Source organism: Prunus dulcis, chromosome 8, assembly GCF_902201215.1.
Source record: "Prunus dulcis chromosome 8, ALMONDv2, whole genome shotgun sequence".
Taxonomy (NCBI): Eukaryota; Viridiplantae; Streptophyta; class Magnoliopsida; order Rosales; family Rosaceae; genus Prunus; species Prunus dulcis.
The window spans coordinates 16,787,592-16,808,722 of NC_047657.1; the positions used below are offsets into that span (position 1 = coordinate 16,787,592).

Sequence of the window (21,131 nt, forward strand, 5' to 3'; positions counted from 1 at the left end):
GGTTTCCTTTTTTGGGTGATGGGGGGGACGGGGACCACACACGTTTGTTGCATTTAAAAATGCTTCTGTTGCTTGTTTTGGACATAAGAAAAGTGCAAGCTTTTGTTCTTCCTTTCATGTAATTACTACGTTGACACAGAGAGAGTCAAAGATATCAGATAAAGTTGGGACAGGAAGATACAGAACAGATAGAGAATCATGGGTTATTGATGGCAATGCAAGGGAACCAGTTTTTCGTTTAAAATTTCACCAAAAAATAAAAGAGGGAATCATTTTTACTTTGCTACACAAAAACTCAAACTATACATTCTTCAAAGCTTCAAGCTTCCCTAACATGGAGCACTCTCATCCTGAAATGGGCATCACTGCTCTTGATCATTCACCTGAGAAAACACAATCTCCTCCAAATCCCAACCATTTCATCCCCAGAAGGTTTTCCCTCTTCTCCTTTTACCCTTTGTTAACATGTTTGTTTTTTCAAAGGTAGAAACTCTGAAAGGTTTTTGTATGTGTGTGTGTGTCTGTGTACAGCTACCAAGTGAAAGTGTTTGAAGTTGCAAAGCGAAAGAACACGATTGCGGTGTTGGAAACCGGTGCTGGGAAGACCATGATAGCTGTGATGCTAATCAAACACATTTCTAAAGATATGATCAAGTCCAACGGCAAAAGAAAGCTGATAATTTTCTTGGCTCCAACCGTTAATCTTGTCACTCAGGCAATTATCACTTCTACTGTTGCAATATTCTATGTATATACATACATGTAGTGTTTAGGGGGCTTTTATCATTGAAATGCTGAATTAGTGCCTTTTTGTTAACAGCAATTCAAGGTTATCAAAGATTCTACAACTCTTGAAGTGGGAAATTACTATGGAGCCAAGGGAGTGGATGAATGGAGTAGGAGCTGTTGGGAAATGGAAGTTCAAACACATGATGTAGGTTTCTCTTCCTCTATAACTCAAATAATGAAATAAAGTTTTGGGTGTTTTTTTAAAAGAAATAACATAAAGGGACAAGAAAACTCTCCATTTCAGTGTAGCATGGAATTGTTATGGATCTCAATGTTAGTTACCATTTCTTAGACTATTCTTTGTTTGTGCATTTTATGTCAGTATTTTGATATTCTTTTTTAGTTAGATTAAAAAATTTATTCAGTATTATCCAAGTGATGCTTAATCAGTTTTTCAAGTACATATGATGGTATTTCTGAGATTTAGAACTACTGATTTTTCTTCTTCTTCTTATCTTGTAGATACTGGTGATGACACCGCAAATTCTCTTGGATGCCTTGAGGAATGCATTCTTGAGCTTAGAAATGTTTTGCTTATTGATCTTTGATGAATCCCATCGTGCTACTGGCAATCATCCCTATACAAAAATAATGAAGGTAGTTGCTAAACGTCTCCCACTTTTAATTTTATTTTATTCAAATAATGTGAATACACTTAAAATGATTAGAATCTTCTTTTGGAGAAGGAATTTTATCATACATCCGGCAACAGGCCAAAGATTTTTGGAATGACAGCATCCCCTGTTATAAGAAAAGGTAAGATATTTGTGTTTCTGCATACGATTATCTGATGTTTTGTTGGCACAGATAGGTGAACTCAATTCTCTGCATGCCTTCAATGTGGTTAATACAAAACATTGCATTCACCACAATTTGAGAAATCTTGAACCTCACTCAAAGATTCTCACTTATTATCACCAAAAATCATCCCATAATGAGGGGATGAGATTTTTTCTTATGCTCTCTACAATCTTATACATTATTACAATTTGCTGCATGTTCATTATCAAGCTAGTGCTATTTTACAATATGCTATGCAAAATTATGAAGACAACCTTCTCTACATATCAGGTGTCTCATCCACCATGGACTGTGAGAATCAAATATCAGCACTGGAAAGCATCTTGGATTCTCAGGTATTTTGAGTTTTTCATGTCATGATTATTCCCTACTTATTATGAAAATTAGCCTCTAAATGTCTATGTATCTTGATATGTGCTGGTAAAGGTTTATGCTATAGAAGACAGGGCAGAAATTGAAGCATATATTCCCTCAACAGTCCAAACTTGTAGATTTTATGAGAAAACATGGTTACTCATGAATTTGGGTCTGAAAGGCGAGATGGAAGCTTTGTGGTCTAAGGTAGTCCTGCATCATATCAAATATTTCATGCCAAAGGATATACAGTATATGTTTTTGCTATAAAAAAAATGTTATTCAGTCTTTCACTTATGTACTTATGGGAATGCTAAGAGGTATTTAACTGCATGGACAGTATGCTTCTATGTTAGAGTTGCAAAGGGAAGTGCCAAGTCAGTACCAGTACTACCAGGACATTGATGATAAAATAAAGATGCTGAGAAAGCGGATGTCCAATGACTACATGAAGATTTTATATTGCCTTAATGACCTTGGGCTCATATGCACATATGAGGTATGGTTGTTCTCTAGCTAAGTACAAACTGAAAAGCAAAAAAATAAAGAAAAATAAAAGGAGGAATGTGATCTGTTCGGTGTGTTCCTTTTTTTTTTTCTTTTTTTTTTCTTTTTTTTTTTTTCTCTTCTCTCATTTAAGATTTTTTCCCTTGGTAGAAAACTCTTTCTTAGAATTACTTATATGGTTTGAATCCACTCAGAACATTAAGAAAACCATGAACGAACAGAGCTTCAGTTTTAAACTTTACTCACATCGTGACGTTCTTACCTTGCTTAAACTTAAGTCTGTCTAAAGAATGACTCCGATGTCGAAGAAGATTTTACAGTAGAAGAGAATGGCTCTTCTTCGACGTCAGAGGCATTCTCTAGACAGACTTTAACAGCCACTATTTGAGTAAGGTTTAAAACCGAAGCTCTGTTCGTTCCTGGGTTTTCTTAATGTTCTGAGTGGATTCAAACCATATAAGCAATTCTAAGAAAGGTTTTTCTAGAAAGATATGTCACTGATGGAGCTTCCAATAATCATGTACTTGACTCAAAGACAAGTCACTAGTGGAGCTTCCTATAATTATAACTCAAGGACGAGTCACTAGTGGTGCTTCCTATTTTCAATCTTTTTTTTCAGATCTTCATTTTTTTGTTCTGATTTCATACTTTTACACGATTATACCTTTTTTGTAGGCTGTTAAAGTCTGTCTAGAGAATGCCTTCGATGTCGAAGAAGAGTCCCAATTTTATAGAGGAAGTTCTTTGAAGTTGAAATATTTTCTCGATGAAGTCTTACATATAATTGAAGGATTTCTTCGACCTAGTATGCAGCTCGGTGAGTTTGTATCGTAATTTTGGATTGATATTTAGTTCTTCTTATGATATAAATTATAATAGTTCTTTACTGATATACTTCCTTCACACTGCTCAGGCAATAACATTTGTACAGATTTTGAGTTTGACTATATAAAGGCACACGATTTGGGCTACATATCTCCCAAGCTACATGAACTTTTACAAATTTTCCAATCATTTGGGTAAATAGAACTACTCCACTGGTAAAGTCCTTTTAATTTTCTTATAAAGTCAATTGATCAGCCTGCTTTGCCATTGCAGAAGCGGTAGCCAAGTTCCATGCCTCATCTTTGTAGAGAGAATTATTACAGCCAATGTAATTGAAAGATATGTTAAGAAAGTACCATGCTTATCTCATTTCACGGTTTCATATTTGACCGGAAGTAACAAATCAGTTGGTGCAGTTGCACCAAAGTTGCAAAAGGAAACTTTGGAATCATTTCGCTCTGGGAAGGTACCTAATCTTTAACATGACAGATATCAATTTATATGAAGCTTTTGTGTGTTTAAAAACCATATAATCAGTGAGGAAACCCTTCTATCAGGTCAACCTATTATTTGCCACTGATGTAGTTGAGGAGGGAATTCATGTCCCAAGCTGTTCCTGTGTAATCCGTTTCGACCTGCCCAAGACAGTCCGTAGTTATGTCCAGTCCCGAGGACGATGTCGAACAAGCGATTCTCAGTTCATCTTAATGCTTGAAAGGTGAAGGCTACTTTTTTTGTTTTTTTTGTTTTATATAAAAGTCATTTTAAGTCTACTAAGATTGTTTTTGGCATATATTTACAGGGGCAACAAGAAACAAATAGATCAAGTATTTGACATCATCAGGAGCGAGTATTCAATGACAGAGACGTCAAGAAACAGAGACCCTGAAGTATGCATTTTAAGAAATTGTAATTTTGAGGAAACAAAAGTATATTATGTAAATGCTACTGGAGCATCAGTTACAGCCGATTCTAGTGTCAGTCTCATACATCGATACTGCGAAAAGCTTCCTGGCGATAAGTACGGATATTTTCCCTTGTCACAAGTTCTATTATTCATTTGAGTAATTGTTCTTCTACATTTTCTACATGGTTATTGCAAAATGTAGGTACTTTATTCCAAAGCCAACTTTCGACTTTGAAATGTCTGAAGGGTTGTACCAGTGCAAAATAACATTACCTCCTAATGCAGTTTTTCAAACAACAGTTGGTCCTCTGAGCAGCAACACTCATTTATCAAAGCAGCTCGTATGCTTGGAAGCTTGTAAAATGCTCCATGAAATGGGAGCCTTGGATGATCATCTTCTCCCACTTATCAAAGAGCCTTTAGAAAATGATCTCATTACAAAAAGCAAAGAATCATCTGCAGGTGCAGGTATGTGTATGCATGAACCTAATTTTTTGGCTTTCAAGAGAAGACTATCTACAACTTATAGTTTTGTACTATTATAAATATGTTATTGGTCATTATCATTATCCAAGGATTTTTATTTTATTTTATTTCATGTAAGGAACAACCAAAAGGAAAGAACTGCATGGGACAACTTGCATTCGTGCGTTATGTGGAACTTGGGGAGAAAAACTTGATGGTGAAATTTTTGAGGCCTATAAATTTGACTACTTCTGTAATATTAATGAGACATACTCGGGATTTGTTTTACTGATTGAGTCAAAGCTTGATAATGATGTGCAAAATATTGAAGTGGATCTTCAACTGATTTCAAGGATGGTTAAATCTTCTGTTTCTTCTTGTGGAAAAATGCACCTGAGTGCAAAAGAGGTAAGCTTGTTATATTAACTCCCCAGTTTCTTCTTCCGTTATTTAAAATTTGAATATAGTTTTAGAAAGCACTTTCTGTAATTCTATGCTGCCTATTTTCTAACCAGGTAATGCAAGCTAAGTGCTTTCAAGAATTTTTCTTTAATGGCTTGTTTGGGAGATTGTTTTCGGGATCCGAATCAGAAGGGACAAAGAGAGAGTTTTTACTTCAGACAGAAACAAAATCACTATGGAGCTCATCATATATGTATTTGCTTTTACCAATTGAGACATTGGACACTTCTAATACGAATCCTTGGAGAGTGAATTGGATAGGAATCAGTTCTTGTGCTAATGTGGTAGAGTTTTTGAAGAAAAACTATTCCGTGGGTCCAGAGCATTTGAACGGTGATCAAGGAAACTTATCACTTTCTATGACTGGTTCATCCATGACAGAGTGCATGGCTTCAGATCTAATCCACTTTGCTAATACTTCAATTGATTTTCATAATCTCCAAGATTTGTTAGTATTGGCTACTCACACGGGAAGAATCTATTCAATCGTTGAAGTCATTAGTAGCGAATCTGCTGAAAGTCCCTTTGAGGAAACTGTTGATGCTGCCTCATTAGAATACAGCTATGCTGAGTACTTCAAAACAAAGTAGGTGATATGTGATCCTCTACAATCTGTCTTGCTTATTAAAATTTTCTCCCTGATTTACCATATATAACTTGCTGTTAACACGAACATGTTCAGGTATGGGATTGTCCTTATGTATCCTGGACAGCCGCTGTTACGTTTAAAGCAAAGTCATAATCCCCATAACCTGCTTGGTGCTGAAGGTTTGTTAAGTTGTACACTTGGAGCTTTGTTTTACATATTTCCTCATCCAATGCGGTATGTGATCTTTTCTCGAAATATTTCTTTTCTTTCTTTGATGAATCCAAATTGAGCAGGTGCTGCATCAAAAGATGGTCGTTCTGCTGAGATAAAGCCACAAGCTCATGTTCACATGCCACCTGAGGTCTTAGTTAGTATTGATTTTCGAGTAGATGTTCTCAGATCATTTTACTTGCTACCATCATTAATGTACCGTTTGGAGTCACTAATGTTAGCTAGCCAGCTTAGAGAGGAGATCAATGGCAAATCGGGAAACATTAAAATATCAAGTTCATTGGTTAGTTCTATTATTTGATTCCAATATCAACGTAATTTGCTATCATTCGGTACTATAAGCAATCTAATACGAAATGTTTTGCGATTAGATTCTAGAAGCACTCACAACACTTAGGTGTTGTGAAAATTTCTCATTGGAACGTCTGGAGTTTCTTGGAGATTCAGTTCTCAAGTATGTTGTGAGCTCCCACCTTTTTCTTAAATATCCCGAGAAACATGAAGGGCAATTAACTGCTCGACGCACATGGGCTATTTGTAATGCAAGCCTGCATAAACTAGGAACAGAACGCAACATACAGGTTTTGGATCTTCTCTCCTTTCTTTATGCCTTAGATATTTCAAGCTATAATTTATTTTCACATTGCTGAATTCATGAACATAAATACAGTCATTTTTCTGTGTTTATCTTTTCTGGATAATTTTATGAACAAAGAATTTATTTCTTATTTGGCAGGGATACATACGAGACGGTGCATTTGAACCACGCCGTTGGGCTGCTCCAGGGCAGCATTCTAGATTTCCTGATCCATGTAAGTGTGGAGTGGATACTTTAGAAGTACCTTTGGACAGTAGATTTCAAACTAAAGCTCCTGTTAAGGTTGGAAAGTTCTGTGATAGAGGTCACAGATGGATGAACTCAAAAACCATAGCTGATTGTGTTGAGGCCCTCATTGGCGCCTACTATGTGGGTGAAGGATTGTTTGCTGCACTTCATGTGATGAAGTGGCTTGGTATTGATTCTGAATTGGAATTCTCATTAACCATTGAAGCCATTACGAGGGCATCCCTGCGATCCTACATTCCGAAAAATGATCAAATTGCTGCCTTGGAGTCGAAGCTTGGCTACAAATTTTCTGTCAAGGGTCTGTTACAGGAGGCTATAACACATGCCTCTCAGCAAAAACTAGGTGCCAGCTACTGTTACCAGGTTGCCACTGATTCTTTCTGGACATAGTAGTTTGTTCTATTCTCTTTTCAAATAAAGGGATCCACATAAAAGCTCACTTTTGCTTCTTGAATTATTGACAGAGGCTTGAATTTCTTGGCGATGCGGTGTTGGATGTTCTAATCACACAGCATCTCTATCATAGCCACACAGATGTCGATCCAGGAGAGCTGACTGACTTGCGTTCAGCTGCTGTTAGCAATGAAAGCTTTGCTCGAGCTGCTGTAAGAAGAAACCTTCACCCACATCTTCAACATTGCTCTGGGTTACTTCTGAGTCATATCACAGAGTATGAGAAGTTGTGTACAGAAGCTCTTAACAACACCAGCTTACTGGAAGAGATAAAAGGTCCAAAGGTAAGACTATTTGGCTTTCAAAGTTTTAAACAGTTTGCTGCTTTGCGTTAGTGTGATGTTATGCCTCTAATTATGTATTGTTTAATGGTAATGCTCTTGTCTGATACAGGCTCTTGGTGACATGGTGGAGAGCATAGCAGGGGCTATACTAATTGATAGCAAGCTTGATCTTGATGAAGTTTGGAGGGTTTTTAAACCACTATTATCTCCGATCGCGACCCCTTCAAGTCTTCAATTAGACCCCCTACGTAAATTGAAGGAACGATGTGATTCTCTTGGGTACTTCGTGAAAGAAACACTTACTAAAGAGGATGCAATTGTCAATGCAGAGCTGAGTTTGCAGCTGGAAGATGTTATTTTGGTTGGAAAAGGATACGAACGGAAAGCGAAAGCTGCAAAACAGAGAGCAGCTCGTCAATTGTTGAAGAAGTTTGAGGGTTACTTGGTAAGATGTTGTTCATTATAACATTTGCCTTATGTCTCGGATTAGTGTTGGCTTCTCACCACCTAGTATGTTACTTTCAATGCAGCAGAGGAGCAGAGACATATCTTATGTCCAGTTTGATTCTAAAAGGAGAAAACTTGAACGTGAGCATTTGGATGATTTATCATCCAAAGACATGAATATTGATACCTGCAGCAAATTAACTGATGATGGTTCTTCAAAGCCAATCATGCATACAAACGAAAACATGACTCAAATGTTATCATCTGCAGAGTCAAGAGTTGACTCTACACCAGCCAATGACTGTTCCAACAAAGTCTTCGGTGACAACATTGAAAACTCAGGCTTACCTGGTTAGTGCCACAAATGCATTTCATTTTAGTTTTTCAATAAAGAAACAAGATACATAGTTATTCTGATTTATTTGCTATTGGTTCTTGTTTGCAGTTATTGATTCGATCGATACAAGAAAAGGTGAACCTCGAAAAATGCTCTACGAACTATGCCAGAAATTGCAGTGGCGAAGGCCTGAGTTTACACCAACAGAGGATAAATCAAGGTGGTTAAAATCCTTCAAACGACACTTCTACTCTCTTTTGACCGAGAAAAATAGAAGAAACTTTACTTCTCTTACTTTCTCAGTTAGTACTATTTTCCTATGGGTTTAACTAACTAGTGTCTTCCTCATGCAGAACCCCAATAGAATTTGGTGAGGGCTCTGAAAAGAGAAAAGGTTTCAGCAGTTTTGTTTCAGACATCAGCTTGCAGATACCCAACTTTGGCACTATTGTATGCAGAGGAGAGCCTAGAGCTGATAAGAATAGTTCATTTGACTCCGCAGTAGTTGCCATGCTTTACGAGCTTGAACGACGGGGAAGACTTACCATTGGATGCTCTTAATATGCTAAAATATCAAATTGTGAGCAAAAACTTTATCTTAATACAGCCTGAGCTTCTAATATTGACTTGGCTCTCATACACTGTAGATGTAAAATCTGCTTTTGTGAATTTTGCTATTCGTATGAAATGCAAAAAGGTCAAGTATTACAGTATCAGTCACAAAGGGTGAAAAAGAGAAAATTGGTCGTACTATGTACACAAACAGCAAGAAGGTTATGAACACGGTTTTTTTCTCTGAAAATAGGAGTTCCATGACCCCAATCAACAACTTTATTCTCTTTACTCTTCACTCATAACTACTTTCAACCGCCAACTACAAAAAACCTGTGAAAAAAAAGATAGAAACAAGAAGATGAACACAGAGAGAGAGACAGAGAGAGACAGAGAGAGAGTCGATAATCTTGTATCAACATAAGATGGAAGAGATAAGTCACCTTAAATGACAATCCCATTAGAACTGGATCCGTGAACTCAGATGTGGTAATGATTGCATTGGTTGAGTCAACAGGCATTGTTGGCCGGCAATTCAGTAGCCTTTTGTTCCAAGAAACTAGTGCTCATCTTCCCGGGTTGTGATTATAACTGCAACTTCTTGGCCAACAAGAGTTGGATCCCTGCAATGTTTAATAGCATATTCAAGTTGTCAAGTGATAAGAATTGGTCATAAGAATACAAGCCAACTGCATACAAGGAATTAGAGATTCAAAATTTATCCATGTTTATAAACAAAATTCAACTTATCCCCATGGTTAATAGGAACTTACAGTGGAGTTGTCTTCCTTTAAACTTTCCAGTGACTCAGCAAGCTCCACTTGTTTTGATGCAGTTGCAAGCAATGCCTGCAAGAAAAGCTCTTGGTTTTAGTAGTCAACTCCATACCTGATTGGTAGAAGTAGTTTGGTGTAAACCATGGTTACAACAAAAAAGGTTGTCTTACTTTCTTTGTCTTCTGTAAGTCATATTCTATAGATTTAATACGACTCAAAGATTCATGAAGAATGTCTTCTTTCTCTGGAGGAATTTTTGTAGGTTTGTTAATCAACTCGGTAACCAACCCTTCTAATTGCTGCAGCCTCTGCCAGAGAGGGTCTACTTCTATTCCCTGTGAAATGTGCTGTTCCTGAGAACTTGAATTTGCAAGCAGCAGTGGTTCGCATGAACTTTTTAAGCGGTTCTCTTCATGACGTGCGGCAAATATTCTCCACAACCTTCGGAATACAAGAAATATACATGCTAATATTTTTAGTGTGAATTGAATAATTAAACTCGCTCCACGTGGAATGAATGACTTCAGCGGCCTTCCCGGAGTGAAATTCACAAGTGAATTACCTGTCAAGAACAAGTTAAGAACATGTAAAAGCATCCTTGCATAACCACACCGTCCCAGTATTTACGATTCCAGTGAATGAAAGAATCTGCACTGAAAATTAAAACTTAGGCAACTCTAATGAGAAACTAACTACAATACAGCAGTGAACCTTATTATCTTTTCCTATTTAAAGGGAAATTCAGCTGCAGTCCCTGCCTAAAATTTGGACTGGCTTGGGAATTCAAAACCAGCCTGGCCAGCCCTACTGGTTTACCTCTACTTTTTTTCAATGTTATTCTTGTTGTTTTCACCAAATAATATAATAATCGTTATTTCCCACACAAAAAAAAGGGCTGTAAACCAGGTCAGAGGCATGATTAGAAAATTGGTCAATCACTATATGAGTAAATCTAGGCAATATGATAATGACTGATGATCACCTACTTGTTGAACTTGAATTAACAACTTCCGTTCTTCCAGCAGCACTGCCAAGTTCAACTGGGCTGCAGATAGATGCAGAGTCACTTGCCCTCCTCTGAGACAAATCAGACAAAATATGGTGGGAAGCAAGAGTTAAAAATCGACTGACATTTTATAGATTTTGGTCTATGAAGAATTCAAATATTACAGAGGGGCGAAGATTACAAGGAAAGTAGCATAAAACTTGTGATTATATCGTTAGTCATAATCACAAGTGATTTCTCAGTAGATAGATAGATGCTATTAATGAAATAGCTATTAAAGATGCGGTCACTAGTGAAGTTAAAGGATAAGGCACCCAAGCAAAGAACTTCAGAAGTTTACCTTGTCAGAATGAGAGGTCGGCATTTGCAAGAAGCCAGAAACACTTGTCATCATTTCTGATCCTGACTCAGGCGCAGATATTATTTCATTTTCTGTAACCTGAACAGTAAACTCAAGTAACATGAAATATGGCACGAGTAGAAGGTAATAAAGGAAATAATCTATGGTATATTTGTCTTCAAGTCACCTTAGACTTAGAGGCAATCAGTTTGACTCCTAAATCATTGCCATCAGAAGAACCATTGATTTTCCTCAAGTCCATTGTTTCTCCAATGTGTATCAGCTGCAAATACAGGTCATATGAGTAATGATGTAAGTTTTTTGGCAAGAAAAACCCATTAAATATCGGCCTATTAGTTCAAAGTATTGATATAGCAAGCATAAATTACTCGACTAGAATCATACTTTTACTATCTCTGGATCATTCCAGGGCCCCTTGCCAGACCTAAGGCACCCGCCTTCATTTGGACATGAGCAAGTTCCCCCAAGGAAATCTGGAAGTTGACTGTTTAAAGAGAAAGTTGCTGAAATAAGTTTTGTAGCTCGAACCAAAAATTTCCAACAGTCATTATATACTCAAAAAACAAACCATTTTAACAGATAGTAAGACGTCCTAACCTTGAGTCTATAACTTCCAACAACTTGCTTCTGAATTTGTTGCCTAATACCTGCAGAATCAATGCAGAGGCACTTATGAATAGTTCATAAAACCTTCAAAATGAAAGTAAAACCCACAAATATATTCTCGTACATGTATCTTTCCAGTAGTCCTTGGGTCAAGAAAGCCTTTTGCTGTGTTCCAAAGTAGCTTGAACCCATTACCAGCATTTACCACAAACATCTGATGTAATGTCTGGAGAATGAGCTAACATCAGAATAAATACATAGATTTTCGTTAAATGGTATTAGTTGGTTTCATCATGTAACAATAAACCTACCTCAGGATAGTTATCACCATCAATTTTCTGCATGCGCATAACAATGTCATGTGCAACCTTACCAAAGCTCACCCAATTCTGCATAAGAATAAAGAAAATTAACAAAAAGACATAAGTAGAGTTATGGTACAAAATACATATGATGCACAGAGCTGAATAAGTGCATTTGTAAGTTAAGAAATTACCAGCCCCTGGACGTCTAGTATAGTAGTTGTAGAATCTATATGCCTTTTGGCTGCAATAGAACATGCAGGAAACTTCTCAGCAAAGGCTTTCTCAAAACCTTGGACATGATATTTTAGAAACCGGTCCACTGTGGTGACATTCATAAGCTTGCTAAGTTCAAGTTTGCCAACTCTTTCAATATAAACAGGCCGTCCCTCCTTGTCTACACCATGATAACCATGAGGGTAAAAACGCTGAACCTCTTCATACTCACTGTATACGAAATCCTAAAAATTTATCATTGTATCAACACCTCCATTAGAATTCTGAAAATGAAATTAAATCTCAGCTAATACGGACATTAAAATGGTTAATCTTGTTCAGAACGCTGTAGTCTATAAGGATTAACAATAAAAGCTTCTTTGGTTATTAAAAAACAATACATGCATCTGTTGTTCATCACTAGACTCTTATAACATTATACCTTCACAATAGATTCTACTCCAAACTCTTGCCTCCAGTTGAGCATTTCTGCCCACATGTGGACAGCTTTATCAATGTCAAACTTCCTTGCCTTTAAAAATCTGCATAGACAAGGATTAGTTATTTTATTTGTGATTAAATGCAAGAGCTAAAAGGAGAATTAAAAAGAGTACTGTGTTTAATTTCCTCTGGGGAAGATCAGTAAATTAATACTTTTGGATGCAAGCACCATTTTCAACAAACAATAAAAACTCATGGACATTGATATTTTGAATTTAATTGGTTTCCCTCTTCCTGGATAGATCCACCATAAAATCGGTCTTCTACATTGGTGCATCAATGTCAAACCACAGAAGTTATCACCTTCAGATAGGGTTGAGAGGCAGAGTAGGACTCACATAATCAACCCAAATTAGGTCAAGTTAAAGCTAAATAGGATATTACAGTGCTGTCAACAACAAAAAATACTGTATATCACAAACTACATGCATATAATGCTACTAAAACAGCTGCTGTATTGAAGCCTCCTCTAACATCCATCTAACTAGCCAATTAATATGCACTGTGTGATATACATACTATCATTACAGTGATCCAGTTACCTCAGCATTGTATGATAATCATCGTACTGAGCCGGGAGCATATCTCTAGCAACCAATGCCTCACGAAACGTAATTACAGCTTCTTCCTCCTCAGCATCCCGAACATCTTCGATTGAAATCAACGTGTACCGGCAATTGGCTACACGTTTTCGGCGCTTTCTAAGACTATTTGTTAATCTCAAGGAAGCGTTCGTGGTCTTTTTCTTCAGAGATCTGCCGCGAGACCACCGCCTCTCGTCCTCGGAGGTTTCAAAATCAAAAGTTCTAGATTTTTCATCTTCTTGAAACGCAACTACTTCTCCTACAATTACTTATCAAACGCAGAAAATGAGAACTGAAACCAGACAACAACAAAAAAGATCAGATTTGGTTGAGAATAGTACAGAGGCATTGAATTAATGTACCTGGCATTGTTGCTAAACAAATCGGTCTACAGCTTGAGCTCAGATTACATGATACATCTGCATCAAATCAGAGCAACAAAAACAGTGAAAATCAAATAAACAAATAAAATGTGGTATTCGAATGAGAATTATCTCAGAAAATACTCATAGTTAAAGAAAACGACGAAATCTACCAAGAATTTTTCAAAAGCTCCGATAACACCGACAAAATGGATCGAAACAGAATCCAGAAATGAAAATTCAAAGCCACTGAAAAACAGAAGAAAATACGAATTCAATTTTGCATTAATATTACCATAAGCAATCAGCTATAGATGACAAATCGGAAGCACAAGACTTTCAATTTGCAATGAAGCGCATTCGCGGAATCGAGCGCGCGTGGTTCAGAATTGAATTTGCTGCTTCTCTTTCTCTCTCGCTCTCTCTGAATTTACAGCACCTGAGGAGAGACGAGAGAGAGAGGAAGAGAAAGCGAAATGGTGGTTGCTTTCGGATTAAAATGGCATTTTCTTATTTGTTTCTCTCTCTAAACTGTGTGTCTGAAGAAGAAGAAGAAGAGAGAGAAAGAGAGCTAAGACAGAAGGAACGTAGAGGCAGCGGAGAGGAAGAGAGAGAGAGGCATGTCGTTGTCAAAAGCGTTAGTAGAAGAAGACGTAGCGTGCAACGGCCGCTTTGTCTCCGTCACCTGCTTCGTTTACATTTTTTCCAATTTTCAGTTTATTTTTTGTCCTTCCTTTAATTAATTAATTAATATATTTATTTTCTTGGCGCCGTTTGTTAACGGGAGACGGAGGAGGTGTTGGAGTTGATTAGGTGCTGTAGAGTTTACGCTACGCATGAACGGAATTTTTGGGGTGTAAATTTTCATTTTTTGTTGGTGCCACGTCATAGTCCACTCGGCGGTGACACGTGGAATGCGCGTCGGTGATGTGATGTGATGTGAGGTTGCTCTCAATTCCTCCTCAATTGGATGCCGATTCGAGAATAAGAATAAGATGCCACACTTTGAACAAGGAACAAAACCCGAAGGCGGCCTCGTGCGCCTATCATAATACACCTTTACTCACCTTTTATTGGGTTCTAAAGCACTAAGCTAAGCTTAAGTTCAACATGTTCGATTTTGATTTCTTCTCTTGTATATGAAAGTCTTTTAGAATAAATTGTTCCTATTTCGGCTCATTAAATGAATTTTGTGCCTAACTGAATGATTTGTGGAATTATCATGATCTTAGCAACAATGAAAGATTGCCCATCTTATTGTATAATACAAAGATTGAATCTTTGAAGGAAGGAAAAAAAAAAGGAAAGAGAAGATCTAGAAACGCTCTTTTAACTTGTTTAACATCGATCAACTGATTATTATATCATAGACAACACCTAACCAGTTTGACAGGGATTGATGTCACATGGAGAAAAGACGATAAAGGGCCAAAGAAGGCTCTTTACATGCATGTGACATGAAATGCTCCCAAGGCTACATAGGAACAAGAAAAACCAATCTCATTGGTGACAAAAATTCTAATTTATATACCTTTTTCTTCGTTGGTTACTAAATTAAATTAAATTATATTGTCAACATCTGCTTGTAGTTGGTTATATTATTATCTCATCCAATCCCAAATTGTCTGCTAATTAGGTGGCAGTAAATTGTTAAGTATTTTACTCTTCATTAGCCATAAAACAAGCATATTCCTTGACAGGGATCTTTGCTCCAAAGACTGAATTTTAATTTTTTTCGGTCTCAAGTGTCCACTTGAAACCTTGTTAGGTCAAGTCAAGGGTGGCAAAACATGGGACTTGATCTTCCTTCTTAATCCCTTACCTTCACAGAAGAGTTGTCCTTTTGGATTGTCAAACTTTGCTTAGGAAGTTTATCTATAAATAGTTCCATTTATCACAGATTCCCTCTTCAAAGAAAGAGAACCGAAAAATAAAAAATTTCAATTATTTTAATTTGAAAGCTTCTTTTGAGAAAGACAAGAGTCGAACTCTGATTATGCTCTTGGGATAAGTGGGTCCCAACCACTAGAGTTATAAGCCTCCACATGCAAAGAAAGACTAACAATCGGTTGGAAAATTTGGCTAAATCTTTCTTAACAAGATGAAAATGTGATCGGACCAAAAAATATATATGAAAATGTGAGGAAACTATGTGAAGAACATGAGAAGTTAAAGGACAATAATTATACTCATCTGTAGCCTTCGGACCCATAAGTTATGGTGTGGCTATGATTTGGGGGACATTTTCTTTTCCTACCCATTTTGCCAACAAGACAAGGTGGGACAGATCACTTGAGAACATGGCTGTGATCCATTTTCCCTAAATTCAAAATTTGATACACAAAAGTTATTTACAGCAAGCAACCGACAGACAGCTAAAATCTAACTACAAACCTCTGCAGTGGAAATATACAAATATAGTGGAATTACAGTTTCCTTTTCAACCATCAATCAGATATAGTAGACTTGAAGCATCAGCCCTCACATTGTTCACAAATCTGGGAATTACTGTACACATTTTAGGAACTTGCAGATTAAAGTGCTTACAAGGACGTAGTTTGGCAGCGTCTTTTCTTCAAATGCACCTAAAAATGAGGACATTATGATCAGCATGTATCATTTGGAGAACATATAATAATGCACAAGGGAAGCATTAAAGGGAAATATAACATGAATGTCAATGTCAAATTCAATGGCAAACTGCTTGAGCCATGGCTATGAGCTTATAACATGGACCTTTCCACAGGCATGTGCGTGTTTTATGACCACAACGAACACTTCATTGGTTTTGTCTGAAGCCTAAACATTGTCCACACTGTTTCATTTTTTGATTTTGGATAGGTTGTATCAAATGTTAATACTCATCCCTCTGTGCACGTTCCTATATTTTTGTGTGTTACAAACGGTAGAAGCAAACCGTGTTGCTTCGTGAGTGAGGAAGACAAAAAATTACAGCACAAACTTTGATTGTAACAGCAGAAAGCATGGAGGGTTTTAACAAAAACACATGTTATAAGAACTTGTAAAAATGAAAGATGCAATCCGGGAACTCTGTGATTCACCTTAGAAGATAAAGGACGTAAAGAAGCCTGGTGGAGTCCTGATCTCCTCCAAAAGCTTTGATGGGGATTTTTTACTTTCTCCATGCTCAGAAGAGGAAGAGGAAGCTAACTTCTCTTTTATCTCTTCTAGCATTTGTAAGTTCAACCTCAGTGTCAATCTTCCACCTTTCACTATTTACTGCAGGCGAACAATTCTTCGTTGAGTCAATGACCAAGGTTTTGCATTGGGAGTTATCCAACATTGGTAACCCACAACGCATTTCCAAAGAACTTGTATTAATTTTAGGTTCAGTATCCACCCGGCTTGTGCTTGGAAAAGCTTGTACTAACTCACTGCTTGCAGAAGCTCCAAATGTAGGAGTCAAATCCTGGGATCCATCCAATGCAGTATAAATTGATGATTTACTTTCTTCTTTCCAAAGTTCAGTTTTACCATCAATGACATGAACATCATAAACAGCTGGCTCTGTATCAAGCATTGAACTATGCAAACTGTTCTCAAGATTCCCACGTTGCTGCTGCTCTTCATCATCAGAATATAAGGTTTTCTCAATATCAATATTCTCCTGGGATGGTTGAGTGGTCATTCCTTGGTACATTACATCATCCGTGTGTACTTTTTCTTCCCCGGCTGAAATAACACATTTCTCAATTGAACCATGCCCATTATGATGGATTTGTTTTTCAACAAATGAAGCCTCATATTCAGAAGTACTATCTGCAAGATCTCCGAATTTCTTACAGTTATATTTAGTATCATCAGTCTGCTGCAGCATCATTAGAGGATCTGTACTAAATGAAGGGGAAGGCTTTTGTCCCAATTCATGCAACATACCACTCAAATCACCATTACATTGTTCTTTTCCTGAAAAGCTCATCTGCCTATATGCTTCAACTTCCTTCTCCAAGAAATGGTTCTCCTTCTCCCTACTAAGAAGAATCTCTTTCAGAACATCCATCTCCTCTTCATCATAAACAAACTTTTCTTCTATCATCCTTTGGTACTGTCTCACTTCCATTTCTATTGATGCTTTATCCTTTTGCAGACGAGATATCATGGCCATCGCTTCATCAGCAGCAGTGGCAGCAGCACCTCGCTCTTTCTCTAGCTCCAGATAAAGAGCAGCACAAGAAGCTTTCTCTTTTTGCAGTGCTTCTTGCAATATCCTGATTGTATCCATTTCGTTTCCAACAATAGGAGCCTTTTCTTTTATGTCCACACCCTTACTCTCACCGGCTGGTCCACTCAACTTAGAAGTTTGGCATTCCTCCATATTATCTCCAGTTGGTGCTTTCGCATCATCTAAAATGAAAGAACCACACAAGTGAGCAAACACCATTGCCAATATTCCAAAGCTAAGAGTTCATATGCAACCAATTCCAGTTTTAAATATTCTAAGAACCAGAATCGCAACAAAGTTGTTAAACACTACATTCTAATAGACATATGAATCCACACTTTAAATAAATGGTTAGTCCATATCGAAAAACATGAACTTAAGTAATGAAAGCAACTACTAAACAAGTCACTCACCCTGAGAACCGTCTTCTCTCCCAGCTACGGCAACTGAGCTTTCACCAGATGTCTCTCTTGTATATCTGTCATCACATGGAAAGGGGAATATACGAGCAGCTGACTTCAAACTATCATTTGACAATGGCGAAGGAAGCTTTCCATATTCAGGAGCAGCCCTCCTAGAGCGTCGAATGCCAGGCCTTTTCTTTAGAACCATAATCCTCTTCCCCTTGGCATCATACCCACTTTCCCTATCAACCAGATTTTGCAATTTTGGACTTGAATACGCACTAGAATATGCTTCACTTTCAAACTCATGAACTCCAATCTCACAATTCACATCTCTAATCAATTTCAAATTCAAGTTGGACCTTTGATCCTTAGACCAAACAACATCAAAAGGGAACTTGCTCTTCACCAACTCCTGAACAACACGGATCCTTGCAACTGGCCCATCAATAAGTAACTTATGCAAGCAAAGATCACGGTTTCTATACCCCAAGAACCCATTACAAGGACATGGCAAATAAACCCAAAAAATCTTCAAAAACTTCGATGCAAAAAACACAAAAGCAGATACACATAGCAGGAAATAAGCCAGAGCAAGGTCGAGAAAGGCTCCTACAATAACACCTAAGGTCCACGGCGGAACTTCCTGGCAAGCCAAAGCCATCCTTTTAAAAATAAAAATAAAAGATCAAACTTCAAGGATTCCACTGAAGTGTGGCAAGCAACTCAGAATCAGAAGTTTGGGTGCAAAGAGTTCACCAACCCAATTGGTCAATATTAAAATATTAAAAAAGAAAAGCTATAAAACAACCCTATACTTCTAATTGAAAATAGTGCATAATGATTATTTAAAAAATCCTTCGAAGAAAAAAATAATCAAAGATTCTCTAGAAATTGTGAGCTGATAATCATGGCCTACACAAGCACGCATCTTCAACTTCAAGTAAATTAATCACTCCACCTAGAATACAAGTCAAAGAAAATGAACCATACAAAAAACTTAGCCAATAAGGAAGCAGAATTAAATTTAAAAAAATTAAAGGCCTTAACTTTAACAGATAATTAGCAACTTGGAGAGCTGAAATGGAAAACCCACTAAGGATTTATGAAGATCGTGATGGGTTTGGAGCCGCGAGGTCTGAGAAACTTCGCAGAGCTCCGGAAAGAGACGGGTTTTGAATTGGGAAAGAAAGTCTGACTGTTGACATTTCAGGCGTCATCTATTAAGTTTTTTTTTTTTTTTGGGTCAACAGCATCATCTATTAAGTTGTTTGTACAAATAAAGCCAACTTTCGACCCAAAAAAAGTACAAATAAAGCCACCCACTTTTTTGCTATTCGCCAAAATTCTAACGCGTTTTGGTAACTGTAATATCTGCGCGCCAAAGAGCCATCTCTTAGGTGAGGGTGCGACGTCGTATGGTGGACGGATTACGACATGTTTTTACGGTGTCGCTTGTGGATCATGTTGGGCCGCTTCGTGAGCCCCTTACGAGGAGGAGCACCTTGGGCCGAAAGTAAGATAAAATGGATAATGTTCTTTACACGAGGTGGCATCACGGTGGAAAAGTGAGTCAAATTCTTACCTCTTTTCCAAGTGCACCCAAGTTCGATTCAAGTAAAAGATAATTTTTAGACAACCCAATATAGTACTCCTCCTTCTCCCTAACGAATGACCAAAAAAAGATAAAAAGTATTATTGACTTTTCAAATTTTCATTTGTGCACCAAATCACTCCATAGTTTGAGTTGTTTTTTTGCTTAAGTTGACAATTTCTTAAATTGTAGGGGCCTATATTAGATGAGAACTTTATATAATTATGTTCCTCCTACACACGAATAGTGCATGAGGTAATTTCAAAATAATTTTGGAGTATCGAAATCATCACCCGTAAAATATATCATGTTCCAACTATGATGGTTGGCTCACACTTCATTCATGGGGCTATGGTGCTTTGCTATATATAGGGGCTCTTCTAATATAGGCCCCTACAATTTCTATTCCTAGACATCAACTTATTATTTTTGAAATATATGTATAAAACCCAAATTCAAACTAAAATATATAAAAGGTCATAGTGCTCCTACATATCTATATTGTTTGCCACCATACCCCAAATAAGTCAACCTGACTGTTTTCAAACATGTCATTAAGTCCTTCATTTCTAATTAATACTTTCTCATTTATAGCATATCAACTACTAGTTTTTTTTTTTTTTGTTGGCATTCCCTATAAATCCTAAAATTTTGTCCAAATAAAAAAATTCTTAAATTTTTGACCAATAAAAACATTCTTAAATTTTCAACAAATAAAAAATCCCTCAAATTTTGTCCCAATAAAATATAATAGTAAATTATTATCAATACAACATAATATACCTACAAATTTACTTATATATCTTGTATATATCTAATACAGGTAGATACATTATTTTCACAATATAGTGTTGGCTTTAATATACCTGCAATATACCCATAATAGGTACATTATTTTTCGTAAAAGAAGTAATAGGTACGTTATTTTTTCAACATAAAATTATGTGTATGCTATTATATTTATAAAATAATAATATAATAGATAATTAATCACGTATACTTCATAAGTAAAAAAATTATATTTTTTTATTAAATAAATTGATTAGGTATATTAAATATGAATTTATTGTTAAATTTTAAAAAAGTTTTCAAATTAATTCATACACCTATTTGAAGATCTTTCCAAATTCAACATGTGTTATTAGTTACAATCCAATTAAAATTTGTTTCTATATTAGTTCCTACATTAATATATAAAATGTAATAATGGCTTAGTTGGGGGTATTTTAGGAATCAAAAAAGTACAATAAATTCAATTTTGCGCTTGATTACGTAACTTGCCGAGTTGGATCCTAGTCAATGGGTTTCATTTAGAAAAATAGGATTTTATCCAAACAAAAATAAAGAGATGGGTTGTAGATGAAAATGACTTTGAATGGGTTAAGC

General features: G+C 36.7%; 3 protein-coding genes across 8 annotated transcripts; 1 reads left to right on the top strand and 2 right to left on the bottom strand.

The window, feature by feature from the left end:
• Positions 1-213: 213 nt before the first annotated feature.
• Positions 214-8,887, top strand: LOC117636504 (endoribonuclease Dicer homolog 3a-like). 5 transcript variants are annotated; one of them, XM_034371040.1, is made up of 26 exons: positions 214-432; positions 532-715; positions 821-934; positions 1,252-1,386; positions 1,476-1,545; positions 1,861-1,925; positions 2,017-2,151; positions 2,285-2,443; positions 3,127-3,268; positions 3,365-3,470; positions 3,550-3,742; positions 3,834-3,994; positions 4,079-4,297; positions 4,386-4,651; positions 4,788-5,056; positions 5,164-5,696; positions 5,793-5,878; positions 5,993-6,213; positions 6,302-6,511; positions 6,667-7,140; positions 7,242-7,514; positions 7,624-7,959; positions 8,045-8,102; positions 8,232-8,312; positions 8,407-8,518; positions 8,652-8,887. In XM_034371040.1, exons 1-26 carry the CDS (start codon positions 335-337, stop codon positions 8,857-8,859), a joined length of 4,908 nt encoding a protein of 1,635 aa, XP_034226931.1. In that variant the 5' UTR covers positions 214-334; the 3' UTR covers positions 8,860-8,887. The 5 variants fall into 5 exon arrangements, with proteins under 5 accessions (XP_034226931.1, XP_034226928.1, XP_034226930.1 ...); XM_034371037.1 differs by having other exon boundaries at positions 6,667-6,742; positions 6,833-7,140; positions 8,045-8,312; XM_034371039.1 differs by having other exon boundaries at positions 4,788-4,865; positions 4,980-5,056; positions 8,045-8,312.
• Positions 8,888-8,946: 59 nt separating this feature from the next.
• Positions 8,947-14,173, bottom strand: LOC117636505 (phosphatidylinositol/phosphatidylcholine transfer protein SFH9). Its single transcript, XM_034371041.1, has 16 exons — positions 13,860-14,173; positions 13,565-13,621; positions 13,161-13,470; positions 12,560-12,659; positions 12,096-12,362; positions 11,911-11,988; positions 11,724-11,825; positions 11,591-11,640; positions 11,378-11,477; positions 11,160-11,255; positions 10,973-11,071; positions 10,613-10,703; positions 9,797-10,188; positions 9,624-9,698; positions 9,294-9,473; positions 8,947-9,183 (listed from the first exon to the last, which is right to left on the bottom strand). The coding sequence occupies exons 2-15, from the start codon at positions 13,569-13,571 to the stop codon at positions 9,417-9,419; spliced, it is 1,824 nt and encodes a 607-aa protein (XP_034226932.1). The 5' UTR covers positions 13,572-13,621; positions 13,860-14,173; the 3' UTR covers positions 8,947-9,183; positions 9,294-9,416.
• Positions 14,174-15,729: 1,556 nt separating this feature from the next.
• LOC117637161 lies at positions 15,730-19,375 on the bottom strand. 2 transcript variants are annotated; one of them, XM_034371983.1, is made up of 3 exons: positions 18,161-19,375; positions 16,627-17,929; positions 15,730-16,149 (listed from the first exon to the last, which is right to left on the bottom strand). In XM_034371983.1, the coding sequence occupies exons 1-2, from the start codon at positions 18,813-18,815 to the stop codon at positions 16,713-16,715; spliced, it is 1,872 nt and encodes a 623-aa protein (XP_034227874.1). In that variant the 5' UTR covers positions 18,816-19,375; the 3' UTR covers positions 15,730-16,149; positions 16,627-16,712. The 2 variants fall into 2 exon arrangements, with proteins under 2 accessions (XP_034227874.1, XP_034227875.1); XM_034371984.1 differs by lacking the exon at positions 15,730-16,149 and having other exon boundaries at positions 16,688-16,804; positions 16,926-17,929.
• Between the last annotated feature and the right edge of the window lie 1,756 nt (positions 19,376-21,131).